A 16,393-nucleotide genomic window follows, 5' to 3' on the forward strand; every position below is an offset into this window, starting at 1 on the left:
TTTTTCTATCAATTTTCTTCATGCTTATTTCTCTTCAGACTGCATAGAAGGAATGTAGGAGCTCCCTATTGGTATTTTATTCATACTCCTAAATTTTCAGTGTGGGAAGTGGCAGCTCTGCCTTCTGGATAATGAGAGCAGCTAAAGAAATTCTGCCTGTCTCAAAAATACAAGCATATGTCAAAGGACTTCTGATCTGTGGGTTAGTGGTGAGAACTGTTACTATGATATGGAGCCATCACTTTCAACTGAGACTAGTATTATGTTGGCAGTAAAATTTAATTATTGCATGCTATGCTATGTGTTTTGGAAATGGTATGCAAAGGTAAATGGACAGCTTAATTGTCCCATTACTCTGAAATAACATTCATCACTGTAAAGCAAATCCATTTCAATGAAGCGTGTCACAGACTGTTTTGCATTGCTCCTGAGATGCGGTTTCTCAGTGTATTCATTTGAATTTTACTCTGTCATTCAAATCTGTTACCAATGGTTGAAATAAGAATTCCTTTATTCTCCCCTAAACCCAAATTGAGTTTAGGGGAGAATAAAGGAATTAAATTTGCCCAACTTTCTTTGCATGTGTTTCATGCAGCCCTAATTTTCTGATAATGGAAAATAAAAATATAATTAGTGCACGTATTTGTGTATGTTAAATTTTAGGGTAGAGTTATTATTACATTTTGCCAAGAAAAAGAAGTCATTCAAGAACTTATACTCCATTCTTTCAGAAATTGGACTTACTTTTTGAGTTTAATTTTCACTATGTGTATATGTGTGTGCCAGGAGATACCTGATTAACATTCTTCAAAACCAGTCTATTTCTTGTATGGCAAAACCATACAACTAGGGTTTTTTTAGTATCTTTTAAAAAATACATTTACCCTGTTGTGCATGTAGAGTGTGCTTTGTTTTGTTGTATTCTGCCAGTATCAACTTGTTGTGTTGTTGCATTACCCACTCTTCTGAATGAAAATCCTGTTAATGACTTCCCACTGTTTTTTTTTTTTCCTCAGAGTAAGATCTAATCTAGCTGTCCTAGTTGACAGTATAATTACAATAATTCTGTAAGAGGGACATATGTAAGGACATAAAATCAGTGTAAAATAGAACAAGGAAATATAGTTCAGAATGCTTGAGCTTTATCCATCTTTTTTTCATACAATCTTCATCCAGTCTTTTTCACTGGAAAAATGGAAAGTGAGATCTGGAAGAGTTGTGACTTTCATTTTAGAATCAACTACAAATATACTTGTCCATTAAATACAGGACAGGACTGTTACCAAGGGGCAAAGGAGACATCTACATTTTTATGAAGCTAGAGTAGATTTATGCGTCTGTATTTTTTTAATATTACCTTCTGATTGTTTTGTGGTTTTTTTTCCTAAAACAAAATTTTGAGATAATATGTGCTTTCCCAAACCAACCAAGTGTAACCCCACAACTGATGAGATTGTTAGGTATGGATCTGATGACCTCCTTTGCTGTGCTGTGCTGTTTGATGCCGACGCATCAGTGCTGGCAGTGTCGGTGCAGACAGGGAGACCTGTGTGACTGATGTGTGTTAGCAGTACTGCAGAGAGGGGCAGAGCAGAGATCTTTGAAGGGGCCTTCACTTTATCCTTTTGACTGCATCATTACCACAGTTGATGGTTGTGATGGCAGTACCATGTAGCCACTACACTACCTTAGCTTTTGCTTTTCTCTGTGAATCTTGTACTGTTCCAGTTGCTCTGAATTTTAGTGTCTGTCCCTGGCATGATACAATAATTTCCTTTGATAAGGACACCTTCCATAGCTTTTTTCCTTTAATATCTGACACCTCGTCTGTGTCTGTGGCCAGGAGAGACAATGCTGACATCTTTGCTCTCTCCTCCTATGCATCTTGTTCAGTCTTCAGGGGGATGCCTGAAAATTGAGGTTAAATGGGAAGCTTGCAGTTTAAACTAGAAGCACTTGTTATCTTCTGTAAGACTTCCTGAAACAGCAGTTTCACTCACTTGGAGCATAGTGTAAGGTATGTGTACTCTTTTATCTAACGGAAGGAAAGAGAAATTTCAGACTGAATGTTATTTGTTAATACAGTATTAGGTCAGTTGGAAACATGGGCAAGGACTCTTACGAGGGAAGTGGCTTGATTCCTTTCCTAGCAAGGGTACATTTTTACCTTGCCTGTGCTTTGATGTTCAGTTTTGAATGGAATTATTCAAGAGGCATTTAACAAGTTTTCATTGTTTCTTGAACTCATCATTAGCATCTGCTCTGCTGTACTGTTGATGCAATACCTGTTTATCTCAAAAGATCACATTATTTTAACTTAAGCAAATAGTTCAAGTGTATATTTTCATATAATGTTGGGAGCAGTTATAAAATTCAGTTACAGAAGAAAAGTCCTTCCCCCAGGAATGCAGAGGAAGGTTTTAAGGCACCAGTGTGGATTCAAGACCTTAAGAGTATTGGAAGGCTCCTGAATTTTTCTCTTTTTTTCTCATCTAGCTCTTCTTCAGCTGTTTATCTGCTTGAATTTTCTTATTAATTGTTTCCTGCTTGTTGTAGCACCGTTCTAACTTGATTGAAATACCATTCAGGCAAAATTTCACATTCTCTTGAAAAATATCTTCATTGTCTGGCCCACATTGGAGTACTCACAAGTTTCCACTGGAATGCCAGGTTGTCTTGGGTGGCATAGGTGACCAAACAAACACAAAGGTACCTGTTTAGGAATTACTATTAGGCTAAATTAATTCCTCAGACTCTTTCATGTTGTATTTTGACCACTCAAATAATGTTCAGATGTAAATGCGATAGATGAGAAAATACATACCTTTCTCTCTTTTTCTTAAAGATGCTCCATTACCACAAAAACAAAACAGTTCATTTTTCAGTATTAGTCATTATAAGAAATTTCACTAATACTGTGTACGTTTATGTAGGTCTACGCAAAGAAGGCAGGTCAACCGATGATGTCAATTAAAACCCAAAGTATCAGGTCCAAAATTTCCATGTCTTGCACTCTAGTATTATTTGGACTGAGACTTAGAGGAAACTGCTGATGAAAGCACAATGGGAAAAGGAGAATTCCCAACTTGTATTGTAACAGAGAAGTTGCAAGGAAATTGTCAGCTTGTGTCTGTTCTCTACCCAACTCTCTGTATAAATAACTGCCAACACTGGACCTCTCAGAAGTGCATGGCTAATGCAAAAATCTTTTATTGTTACTTCAAGCTCTGTCTGATGAAATGGGTTTTATAAAAGTGCTTCACATTACCAGTGCTCTATGACAGCATTCTTTCCTTCTGAATGGTTTCTTAAGCTAGCAACACCATTGTAATTAAAAACTAACAAAAATAATCTTAAATAAATTAATTGAGGGAGCAGGATAGGGTAAAAATGAGTGAAGTGTCTTTTTGGAACCACTTGTTAGCCTTGTATATTTTAATTCAAATTTAGCATGTGGCTATCCCCTTTTCCAGTGTGGTGGGGGAGAAATGGGGGAAAATGCAAATTATGGTAGTGTTCTGGTTTGAAAGCAAAACCAGTGAGAGGCTCCAAGTCAGAAATACAATTTATTAGGAAAAGGAAGAGAAACCAAAACCAAAATACATGCAATAATACAAAAGAAAAACTACTGATAGAGTCAGAATACAACCTGACACTCTCTTGGTCAGGGTGTTTTACCAGTCCAGTTGGATTGGTGGCTGCAGTCCTCCTGGAGTGGCAAATGTGGTTCTGCTGGAGCAGTGATCCTGTAGAAGGATATAGTCTTCCTCTGAAAATCCAGTGGAAAGACTGCTTGTTGTGTCCCAAACCCCAGATTATATCCAGGGGGGGATGCTTCGCTCCTCCCCCCTGGGCAGAGCATCTCACAATGGGCTGATATCATTCTGTGAGTCATGTGGTGGGTCCACTAAACAGAAATGTCTCCCAGAGGGAGTTATCTCTGAGTCATGCAGAAAGGCATTGATGGCCCCATTAACAGGAGATAAGGAAAAAAACAATGCCCATCCTGGTTTCAGCAGTTCTTGAAGACAGACTGTAATGTAGGACAGATGGTTTGGTAGGTGCACTGAGAGCAATGTAAGTCTCTTCTGCTTTGGATCTTCCTCAGAATAAAAGCATGTGATTACTTGGTTAGTTGCATTTAATGCTGAATGCTGAATCGATTTGCTTTACTAGGCACCACCCTGTAGTGGTGAATATGCTTTCCTAAAGAGGAGGAGCAGATGAAGCAATTTAAAATCCTGAAGTCCTTCTCTTCAGCTTGCATTTTCCTCTTTCTTCACACACAAAGGGATAATGTCTCTTCTCTCAGTTCTGTATGACGGTTTTTTCAGCAGTACATTTGTTGTTGACCTTCATCAGCACTTAGTTCCTCAGGAATTTACTTGTCACTGTAGGCCTTTTGTAGTTAATAGAACGAAAAGGCCTGGAAAATGAGCTAATGGCATTGTCAGGATAGATGTATTGATAGCCTGATCCTCAATGCAAGCATATTCTGAGTTACTGTGGAGATAATATGTAATCTTCAAATATCCTGCATTATCTTGTCATGGAGTTTCTGGCAGGCAGGTTGGAGGTCACTCCAGTCTCTGTGAGAGCTGTGTTTTTCCAGGCAGGATGGAAAATGATCTGAACAGTGTCAGGAAGTTAAGGACAGAGATAAATCCTTTCCAGATTTCTATTTGCAAAGAACTATTTAGTAGCAGTGATAATAGTGACAAATATATTAGTCTGACTAAACAGTGCCAAAGGGCTTGTTTATAGGTTTAGGGAGATGGGATTTGTTCTTCACTATTCCCCAGCAGGGAAATGGGAATATTTGTGTGTGTGTGTGTGTGTGTGTGTGTGTAAATACTGCTGTTGTGGTTTGACACTGGCCCAGCACCAGGCACCCACAAGAGCTGCTTGTTCACCTTCCCCTGCTGCAGCTAGGCAAAGGAGGGAAAAGGGAAAAAAATGATCACAGGCTTCATGAGTGAAACAAGGACTGGGAGAAATATTTCAAGGACAAAACAGGCTCAACTTTAGTTGCAAAGTGAAATTTATTACTAACAGAATCAGGGGAGGATAACGAGAAGCAAAATAAACCCTTAAAACACCTTTTCCCCTAGCCCCTTCCTCCTTCGCACTGCCAGGGATACAGGGCAGGGGAATTTTGGTCAATTCATCACCAAGACTTCCTTCCTCTGCTCCGGGAGAGGAATCCTTCCACTGTGAGGCCATGGAGTCCCTCCCATGCGAACAGTTCTCTGTGAACTTCTCCGGTGTGGGCTCACTCCCACGAACAGCTGCCAAACCACACCTGCTGCACTGTGAGTCCCTCCCATGGGCAGAAACTCCTCCCAAAACTGCTGTGGCGTGAGTCACACTTCCAGGGGGTGCTGTCCTCCAAGGACAGACTGCTCCAGCCTTTCTCTCCACTGGATCTCCCATTGGATCACAGCCTCCTCCAGGCATCCACCTGCTCCTGCATGGGCACCCCCCCAAGTGCTAGGGGTGGATCTCTGAATCCTCCACAGATCCCCATGGGCTGTGCATGGATCTCTGCATCCCTTATGGATCCCTGTGGGCTGAGGGTGGATCTCTGCGTCCCTTATGGATCCCCATGGGCTGGGGGTGGATCTCTGCATCCCTTACGGATCCCCATGGGCTGGAGGTGGATCTCTGTGTCCCTTGTGGATCCCAACAGGCTGCAGAGGCACAGTTGCTTTGCCATGGTCTCATCACGGCCTGCAGAGGAATCTTGGCACCTCCTCCTTCTTCAAAGACCTTGGTCTTTTCCAAGTTGTTTCCCTCATGTGTTCTTACCTCCTTCTCTTCTCTGACTAGAAGCTGAAACCTTATGACTTTGTTTTGATTTTCTTCTTAAATATGTAATCATAGAGGTGTTACCAACCTCTCCCATTGGCCCAGTTTTGGCCAGCTTCAGAGCCATCAGGGCTTGGCTCTGCTGGACATGGTGGAAACTTCCAGCAGCTTCTCACAAGGAACCGTCTTTGTGGACTCCCTGCTACCAAAAACCAGGCCGTGCCAAACCAATACAACTGCCTTCATTACATAAGAGACCATAATGATCTAGAGACTAACAAGTAGCTGGCCTGGGAGTTTATTGAGACAAGTCTCTTCCATATGTTTTTTATCATGGACCTTAGGTGCTGATACTTGTAAGGTGTTGGATCACATAGCTGATAAAAGGAAGCACAAGAGAGGAGCTTTGCACTAGGAAGTTTTCCAGGCATTTAATCATAAACTTTTAGGTTTTATATCTGTAACAGTAAATGTTATATTACTGTCCATCTAACCACTCAAAAGCAAATGCAAACCATTTGAGGCAGAAATTAATTAATTTTCATCTGTAAAATTGACAGAATCACAGAATAAGAGTATTATGAGTTCGAAAGAATCCACGAAGATCATCAAAGTCCAACTCCTGGCCCTGCACAGCACCATCCCCAGGAGTCACACCATGTGCCTGAGAGCATTGCCCAAACACTTCTTCAGTCCTGCCAGGCTTGGTGCTGTGACCACTTCCTTGGGAGTCTGCTCCAGTGCCCTGGGTGAAAACTGCTCTCTAGGTGGAAAGCCTTTTTCTGATCTCCAACCTAATCCTCCCCTGACACAGCTTCAGGCCATTCCCTCACGTGCTGTCACAGGTCACCACAGAGAAGAGATCAGTGCCTGCTCCTCCTCTTCCTCTATAAAGACAGTTGTAAGTGCCATGTGGTGTCCCCTCCTATTCTCCAGGCTGACCTGATCTCAGCCATTCCTCATATGGCTTCCCCTCAAGGCCCTTCACCATCCTTGTTGCCCTCCTTACGTCATGTTTCCTACTAGCCCCTCTTGCAGTCCCCTTTCTTTCCTCCTTGGCAGCTCTGGGTTGGCATGTGAGGTTGTTGTTATCTTTAGTTATTGGGGTCTAGAGCTTGTTCAAAAGTGATTGCTCTGCTCATACTCACAGAGCTTTGTACTTCTGATCATCTCCTGTCAGTAGTGTGTCAGGTCTGGACCTCTTTACCTTCCAAGATCAGATGCATCCAGTTTAAGGTAATGGAAGTAGGCAGGATTGAATGCCATAGCATTACAGGAAGTAAAAATAGAGATAGCTGAACACCACACCACAAGACACCTGCTGGGATAACATGTGCAATTGTGTCCCACTTTAAGAGAAGAATGAGTCCAGAGGCTAAAAGCATTCCATGTTTTGAGGGACAAACAGAAGTGAATACTAAGCCACATTTATGTATTTACCCATACTCTGAAATGACCTCTACAGACATCTGGAATAGACCAAACCCAATTGGTTTCTGCTGATATAGTGATAGAAAGCATGGGTTTCATGGGTTTCTGAAATGGCAAGAGACTTTCTAAACTGTGAGGTGGATATGCAGTGTTCAGATGTTCTTGTTGCTGCATTTCATAAGTAGAGATTTCTTTTGAGGAAGCAGTAGCATTTCCATCAACAGATAGATGAACTCTTTGCTTTCATGGGACAAAACCATTGGAACTAAATTCATTGCTTCTCAGTGTCAGTGCTTTCACTAAGCCAATGATAACTACTCAGATTTTGGTTACACCCCATGGAAAGAGCCATGACAGTAGCTCTCCTTATTCTGCTCATCACTCTTCTCCTATCTGCATCAAACAGAGCCAAGAATGAGACAGCTCATTTCCCTCTGTTGGTGTTGAATACTGTGGTTGTGAAATAGGTGGGCTTTCAATGCAGGAAATGTTGACTGTCTTGTGCTGTCACTTGCAGGCACAATATTATCTTAAAAAAAAAGCCAAAACCAACATATAATATTACATTTCCATTAAAAATTTCATTTTAGGGTAAGATGGTGAAAGGAATGGGGGGTGCAATGGACCTGGTATCCAGTGCGCAGACCAAAGTGGTTGTCACCATGGAACACTCAGCCAAGGTAAGGCTCTGGCACTTTCTAAATCAGTGTTTTGTGCTGCACAAAAGACAAAAAAAATAAACAGGAGAAAAAGGACATATCCATTCTGCTACTTTGGGAGGATTTGACAGTTTTGCTGTTATTATGGTGATGCAACTGGAGGCTGGGTTAATATGGGTCCTTTCCTCTAGTAAGTGAATCATTCACCATGGGAGAAAAAAAGAAATATTAACTTCAAGTTTAAAAGCTGCACACTTTTTTTTTAGCTACTTCATGCAAATTTAAAGGGGATAGCCATTGCCAAAGCTATAGTAGCTGCTACTCTACTCTTTACCTCAGAGTAGTTTGAAAAATGAGATTTCCCATGGTTATGATGGAAAGATATTTACTTTTGAAGTTGCCAGTCAAATTGGTGCTGACAGCTTAATAGAATATATTTTTTTGGCATGATGAGATGCAGGCTACCTTACATCATTTGTAAGAGGTTAATCTAGAGACTTCTTTGTGAGGGCATTGATATAGGTATATGCAATAGATAGAAGTCCCCCCCAAAAGACCATAGGAAACTTTTCATTTGAAACTTCTAACACAGGAGAAAAATATACTGAAGGAGAAAAATATTTACTTTTTTTTTTTAATTATTGTGTTTCTATTATTTCAAGGTTATTATATGTCTGCAACAAGAATTAATTTTGTATTTTCCAAAGTAATATCTCTTGTCAGAATTTGCATGGTAAACTGTAGTAAATATGCAAATATGAGAGTAAATGTATGAACTGTTTTGTATTTTTTAAATGAGATTTTAAAAAATAATTTTCACTTAAAAATAAACACAAATATATATTGAAAAATATTGTAATTTCACAATTTGTACTAAACTGTATTCTCAAGGAGCACATTTTGAGTAACAGGGCTGAGTTTAACCTGATAGTTGTCATGTTCATATGCATATATGAGTAAATGAAAATATAAATGAATTCATCTTCATGGCTTGCATCACTATCACACAGCCTCCCAAAAACTATAGAAACATAGAGAGTTATCCATTTGCTCAGACACACACTTTAGGTATTAATGTGATCTGAATAAATATTTATGCTAAATGTGTACTTACTGTGGAATTTAGTCAAGGCTTAGAATCCACGCTCAATATAATCAAACCTGTTTTTCTCCTAAAAGTACTATTGCTAAAATATTTTTCCAAAACAGTGTTTAGAAATTGTTTGCTGGGTTGTTTTTGTTTTGTCTGTGGGAGTACTGAAACAGGAAAAGAAGGAAAACAGAGATAGGTTCACTGTTATGAGCAGGTCAGGCATAGAATTATTTATTTTGTGTATGTATACCTACTTTGTCCACTTTTGTGCATGGTGTGCCTGGTTTGCACTTCTGCAGTTACAGATTTTCATAAATCATTTCTTCGCCTTTTGTGCAAAGGCACTGCCAAATTAACAACATGCAATATTTTTATTTTATTCTTATTTTAAAATGGCACTTTTTCCTATTACCTAGCCTCTTTCTGGGGTCTTCATATTGATGCTTCTTGCTTGCTCAAGTGTGAGGATTGTGTCCTATAGAAATCTAGTGTTTAGAGATCAAAACTGCTGTTAGAGTTTTCAGGTGTTCTTCCTTTTTTTTTCCCTTTTTTTTTTAATAGTCAAATAAATATAGCACCCATGAAGCCAGTTCTGAAAGTCAGAAATCTCCATCTTCCAGAGCTGATTTTCTACACATGGCTTTTCAATTCTTTACACCCAGTATTTTATCAGACTTACTACATGTGAATGTCTGCATCAGAGGAGCAATCCTTCATCCTGCTCAAAGCCCGGTCTGCTACTGAGTGAAAGAACAGTTTGCAAGTACTGAGACAGTCTCTTGTGTCTGCTAGCTCTTTAGTAAAGGGACGTTTCTGTAATTTTTTTCTCCAATGTACCATCAGACATTAAAATTTCCTGTAAATCAACAGCAGTCAAGATTTGATGAATGGAAATATGGTGGAAGATATGGGTTATGGGCAGTGCCTTCACTGGACATGTGCAAGAGGTGCTGCAAGAGGTGGTTCTTGTGCTAGTTTTGTCTGATTTATGATCCTGTGAAGGACCTTCTAATCCTTTCCAAGTTTAGTTGTTTGTTTTCTTTAGATAATAGTGATGACTTGTTAAACATTAAAGTAAGTTTTTAAAGAGTTCAATAGCCCTTTTCCTTTCAGTAGACATGTTGCAGTTTTTAAACATAGAAATAGGCTGAGCCCTTGCAGCACAGGCAGAATATAATTTACATTAAATTATGATGGTGGAACTAGTAACTGTTTAACCACTCAAATAAATACTCAAGGAATTTTGCTCTTTTAAAACTCTGATATGAAGTATGTTACAAATAAAAACAAATATGCTCAGTCCCAAGTTAATTACATTTTAAATTACATGTGATGAAAACCAAAATGTACAGAAGATAGATGAGACAACATGAAGTAAGCATTGTGGAAGAATCATCAGTTTAAGAACTGCTGTTGAGGAAGGGTAACAGACAAGTACACAAAATGATGAAGGAATGGAGTAGGTGGATGCAGAATTGCCACTGCCTCATAAACAATGTAGGGGTAACTGACTGGAATTAGTTTAAACAAGAAGAAACACTTTCCACAGCCAGCTAATAAAGTTGTGGATGATAGCAGAATGATGCAAAAATCTCAAGGAATTAAGTCTATATAGAAAGGATTAAACTATTTTATGAGGTTGAGTTCATCAATGGCAATTAAATACCACTGCCTGGAAATAGTCTCTGCCTCAGAAAATCTGTGCATTACACCATTATCAGGAACCAAGAGGGCATATTTGCAGAAGGATATTTCAGTTTTTGCTCTATATGCTTAGGCCACTGAGAGACACTTGGCAAATGGGCCTAAATTCATTAGTTTTCCTTAATGCATTTTTTTCTAAATTACCTCTTCTTTCATAGCCATGGAGAAAAGAGTAATATAATATAATCTTGTTAGTTAATGCCAAAACAGTCCCTATGCATTTATGTCTAATTTGCTAAATGCTGCCTGAGAGAATTAGAAGTCAAGTCCTTACCCCCATACCATCATTGACATGTTTTGCAAAACACAGTAATGTAGGGCCTGGTAATTGTTCCATGTTGTGAAATGAGTTGCCTACACTGTTGAGAAAAACAGATTGGAGACTGGTTTTAAGCACTTGATTTGGGCATGACTGAAATGTAGAACACTGAATTGAAAATTCCTTTCTGTGAAAAGTTCTGATTTTAACGTGTTGTGGAAGACTAAGGACATTTTTGTTCTTCAACAGAATTTTTTTATTTAAAGCAGACTGGAACACCTAAGGCTTTATGTATCTACACAATAGTCTTTTCCTTTATCTGAACAAATCCTGAATAAATCTAAATAAATTCAGATGGTAAAAATCATGCAGTTCCATTTAATTTGCTCTTCTTACAGTGCCCTGATGGATGTATTCCAAAAGTCACAGAATCATTTAGGTTGAAAAAGGTCCCCAAGATCACTGAGTCTAACCTTTGAAAAGATCAGGAAATACATTTCATCTTTTAGGCTAGCTGGTGATACAACAATGTTCAGTTCAAGTGTTAAGAAACTCAAATGTATCAGTTCTCAGGGCCACAGGAGCCATTCAGGCTGTCACCTCCATAAGTCCATGCCTTTCAATCTCAGTTAGGTACCACAAAGAGACACTTCATTTCACATGGCTGAAAAGTGTATCTGATATATTGATGAAGATATTACAAATAGCACAGATTCATCTTGGCTCTTAGGCACATTCCACAAGGACATTCCCAAGATGGACAGGATATAAAAGTAGATCAATTGAAAGTAACTGGAATGAAGAAACAGTTCCTCACAGAGAAAGATAGATAAATTCAAAAGCACATGGATTGCTCATTGTGTTATCACCCAGGAGTCAAACTGGCTGTGAGATGGCCCCTAATTAAGCCTTAAGGTAAACTGATTATTCTAAATGGTTAAATGAGACATGTTATTCTCTGAGACTTTTGAAATGCGTAACTGAAAATTGATAATTAGACAAAAGGTTAAAAGCATGGGGTAATAAGAGAAGTGTGCACTTAATGCTACTTCTGAAAAGCACTTTCAAATACTGACCAGAAAAGTAATGATCCATCTGCCTTGTATCCATTCATGGCTCTTGCAGCCTACATTAACTTAGTATGATCAAGAGACATTTTTTTAACTATTTTTTTTTAAATGAAGAAGAAGAATGGAAAAAACCCCAAGGACTTTCCCAGAGACAATATGGATAAATAAACTGGATTTACTGTTTTGACAGCATGACTCTTCACTTGAACTCTGGGGATCTGAAGTTCCTCTGTGTGTGGCTGATCCTGCACATACCATTTGTGATAAAGGATAAGACAGGGAGATATGTTGCCCATAGTGTTGTTCCCCAATTTTTGTCCTCACATCAATGAAGTTCCATATATCTCTTGTTCCATATATCTCATTTTAGCAGCAAGGGCAGATTATTAAGCAGCAGTGTGCAGGACTTCTAAACTCAGGAGTCCACTCAGTGGTACAGTAAGATTCTTACTAGTCAGCCATTGAAGTGAATTTGAAGAGTGTTCTGAGCACATTGATTATTTAAATAGCACTGAATGGTGACAGCTGTGATTTTCATGAACATATTTGAGTTTTTTAAAAAACTGATATATGTGTGTTGTTAAACACAGGGAAATGTCCATAAAATCCTGGAAAAATGCAGTTTACCACTTACTGGGAAGCAATGTGTTGACCGCATCATTACAGAAAAGGTAAAGCTTGACTCCTTGTTTAAAATTTCCTCCTGTATCCCTAGTAACAATAGCAAAGCTTAGCAAAACTGAAGAATATATTCTGTATCTGTTGCCACCTAAGTGAAAAGATGGCCTTGGGGTTCCGATACAGAGGTCTTGGGGCTCATATTTTTCCTTTTAAAGTTTTGACATCTGGCATACTGAACTGTACCGTAAGATGCCTTCAGAACAAAGATGCCACATATGATGGGCATGAAAAGTGTTCATCTCCTTGTTTTCCCCCAAAGTATTTCTGAAAATTTGCTGTGACGTGCCAGTTTTCTAATACAGCTGTAATCACAGCTTGGGAGGCAAAGGTGCATTGTTGTTTGCTTTTGTTAGGTTTTTGTTTAGTTTGTTTTTGTCCTTTTGTTTTGTTTGTTGGTTTGTTTTTTTTTCCAGCGGAGCACACATAGGTTGGACAATTTGCAACTTCTTTCATGTATACTGCATACTGTTTGAGAGAAACCTGTGGCTGTAGCAGAGCTTTAGTTCTTTTGTCCTTACTTGATTCCATTTGTGAAGCAATTTATTTTGGAAAGTATAAGTGGAAGTACATATGAGCATCTCATACTGCTGCTGCTCAAAGTACATTAGTGGATCTTTTCAGCAAAGGATAAGTGACTTAAGGTTTTAGCTGTAATCATACTCCTTTTATTTTTGGTGTTTACATTTTTAAGGACTTGGAGTAGTCCCTCTGTGAGCCATCTGTCATGTCAAGTACAATGCATCAAAGGTGCTGATGAAGAATTTGCTTTCTCATGGTGGGATATTGCTACATCTAAAGGATTTTTCCTCACGAAGTAAAGGAAAATTTATTAAAATATGGAAGTTTTCTTTTTTTAAAGTTATTCTTCTACCAACTGGCCATGTACAAATGTAACGTACAAAGAAAATGAGAGGGGAAAAGGACTAATAGAAAATAAACAAGTAGAAATGTCTCTAATATTTATCAATTACCAGATCTTGTGGCTTTATTAGGAAATTATATAAATGTGCAACAGCATTTGGATAGTGTTGCAAATTCTGTTTCCACACTAGCATCCTGGAATGTTCCTTATGCCCTGCGTTTCTTTTAGGACTTAAAGAAGCTGTCTTTTTCCAGTCCCATGAAAAGCAGTTTCATGTGCCCAAAGGACCACTAGGCTTCAGGACACTTCTGTGACAAGCTCACGACTTCACTTTCATTTCAAGTTGAAGCTTTGCTGGTCATTTGCTACTAAACTTTTATTTTTAAGGAAAATTACTTTAGACCTTATGGTTTCCCTGGCAACTAGATTGCAACCTGTGCATGTCCCTCTGGTAGGCACTATTAAAGTGCACATTGTTTTACAGGTATTTTTATTTGATGCACTTGTAAGTCTCAGAGGTGGAGTGCATATCTTATAAAGACATCAGACAGAACAGCCTTTGCTGCTTCAGCCTCTTCCTCTCAGACTTTCTTTTAAAAATACTGCAGGGCATCTTTTCTTTCATTGTTAGCTTCTAAAAATTCTAGCACATGCAGTAGCGGTTGGAGAAACTTATAGTCAGCCAAAGATGATCTCTCTACTGGCCATGAAATTAAATAAAACAATGGGAAAACATTCTCTTCCCTGTTTCTTTTGTGGTGTCTTGGTGGACATATTCTTACAGCAAAGAACATCTCAGCCCTTTCCTTTGAACCTCCCATTCTCAGATTGGAGCAGCAGGCATGGTCCACATTTCCTGAAGCGATGAACAGTTGCACTTTTTCCTCACAAAAATAATACATACTAGATTCTAGATATTCTAACACATTCTAGATTCTCTTTCTCAGTACAAATAAATGTAGCAGAACCTGTATTAGTCAGTTATGAAAGTGAAAAGTAACATCTTATGTTACTGAAGGAATGCTATCTACTTCAGCACACCATTTAGTTCAGTGTTACTCCATTTACATCCTCATTTTCTCTTTTAATAATAATAATAATTAAAAAATTATGTGCTTTTCAAACTTAATAGGCAGTGTTTGATGTGGACAAGAAGAAGGGATTGACCCTCATAGAAATCTGGGAAGGACTGACAGTAGATGATATCAAGAAAAGCACTGGCTGTGACTTCGCAGTAAGTAATTTTACAAACCGGTACAGTTTGGAGTCAGAACAAATATTCTCCACAAATACTTATCACATGAAGGCTTGTAGTTGAAGTAAGTTTCTTCTTTATATGTGAGGACTGAATAGATTACGTGTGGGATTTACAATGAAAGATTATTTGAAGCTAATATAGTGTGATGATGTTGGAAGCATCAGAAGCTAGGAAAAGCAGGAGAGATGGAGAAATAAAGTTAAATTAGAGTAAAGTTTAAAAAGTTAGATAAAGTTTAAATCAGAGTAAAAAGACGAGTGGAAAGGAATTTTCTATGCTTTGAAGATGGGAATTGATTCATTTCTAAAAGATGGATAAATATTTATTTTTTCACTGTATAAGCTAGTTTACCTAACTCTCTGTAGCTGACTTTCCATGCTATCTTTAGGTGGAGTTGTGAGTCTTCTTGACAGGAGTGGCTACCATTTTTCCTTCTGTTTTAGTAGTGCCAATCAATGAACTGCTCTAAGACTGACTTATACAAATTGAACTTATGCTCTGCATTAATCCAGAAAACCCCTGCCTTTTGACATTCACATTCATTCTTAAGTCTTACTTAATGAAAACACAAAACTACATAATTAATGGAAAACTGTAGCACTCTAGAGTGTAACTGAATGCATGTGTGGTTGATAATATAGTTTCTTCTTGGCCTGTGCCTATGTCAGCATTTCAAATTTTCAAAATACAGCGTCTTTTTTCTGTGTTGTGAAGTCTTTTGGGGAAATTCAGCCCTCCTTTGGCAGGGGCAGCAAGTATGACCGTGTAAAAATTGTGCTTTAAAAACAGTTCAGGAGTATTTAGTAATGAAGCAAAATACTCCTGTTTGCAGAGTTTCATTGCATGGCATGGCGCCTAATTGATAGACTGCAGAGCATTTACTATGTGCGAGGGTTTTTTATTAAGACTTTGAGCATATTCTTGGTAGTAAGGAAACTTCCTGAGCAATGAACCTGTGAAATTTCATTTATTTCCTGTGTTCATAAGAGAGTATTTCTGATAACTAAATATGATTGTGTGTGTTTCTCCTTAGATATTTTAAATAAAGGTCTGTTAACTGCTGAAAATACCTTTAATTATCTGAGAAAAAGATGCTGGATTAAAGACTCGTAGCCGGCAACTGCAGAGTGCAGGAGGGTGCTACAGAATCACTTTGTTGAACATAACGATGCTAGGTTACTAGCTTTCCATGTCATATTTTAGGGAAGTCATTATTATTTCTTAATTTAAAGTGGAAGCAACCTGGCTGTATAGAGGAAGGTTAGCAGATTGAATACCAGAAAGATGGTTTCTTTAACATTGAGGGGAAACTGAACATCCTTCACTAGTGATGCAGCCGATTCATAGGAGAAGAAGGAAAGCAGAGGCTGAAAAACCTCATTCCCTGCTGCTCCTTCTCTGACACACTGGTTGCATAACCATAGCCATGAAGCATTCATACCTGGAGCAGACCCTATCATGTTTATAAACTTCTTGCAAATCATTGCCACCAAGCCCAGCAGGATAGCTATTCTGATCACTGCCCCTCTGATGTAAAAACTACGTATTAGGGACAATACTAAAGCTAT

General features: G+C 38.5%; 1 protein-coding gene across 1 annotated transcript in view; it reads left to right on the plus strand.

Annotated features, from left to right (window-relative positions):
• The window catches only part of OXCT1 (3-oxoacid CoA-transferase 1), an 85,075-nt gene that overhangs the window by 59,165 nt on the left and 9,517 nt on the right, over positions 1-16,393 (plus strand). The window contains exons 14-16 of the mRNA XM_054283260.1: positions 7,830-7,919; positions 12,615-12,695; positions 14,700-14,801. Of these exons, the coding sequence (XP_054139235.1) occupies positions 7,830-7,919; positions 12,615-12,695; positions 14,700-14,801 (273 nt within the window). The remainder of the gene's footprint in view (positions 1-7,829; positions 7,920-12,614; positions 12,696-14,699; positions 14,802-16,393) is intronic.

Source organism: Melozone crissalis, unplaced genomic scaffold (assembly GCF_028551555.1).
Source record: "Melozone crissalis strain CALT ecotype California unplaced genomic scaffold, PUWL_Pcris_2 ptg000036l_1, whole genome shotgun sequence".
Taxonomy (NCBI): domain Eukaryota; kingdom Metazoa; phylum Chordata; class Aves; order Passeriformes; family Passerellidae; genus Melozone; species Melozone crissalis.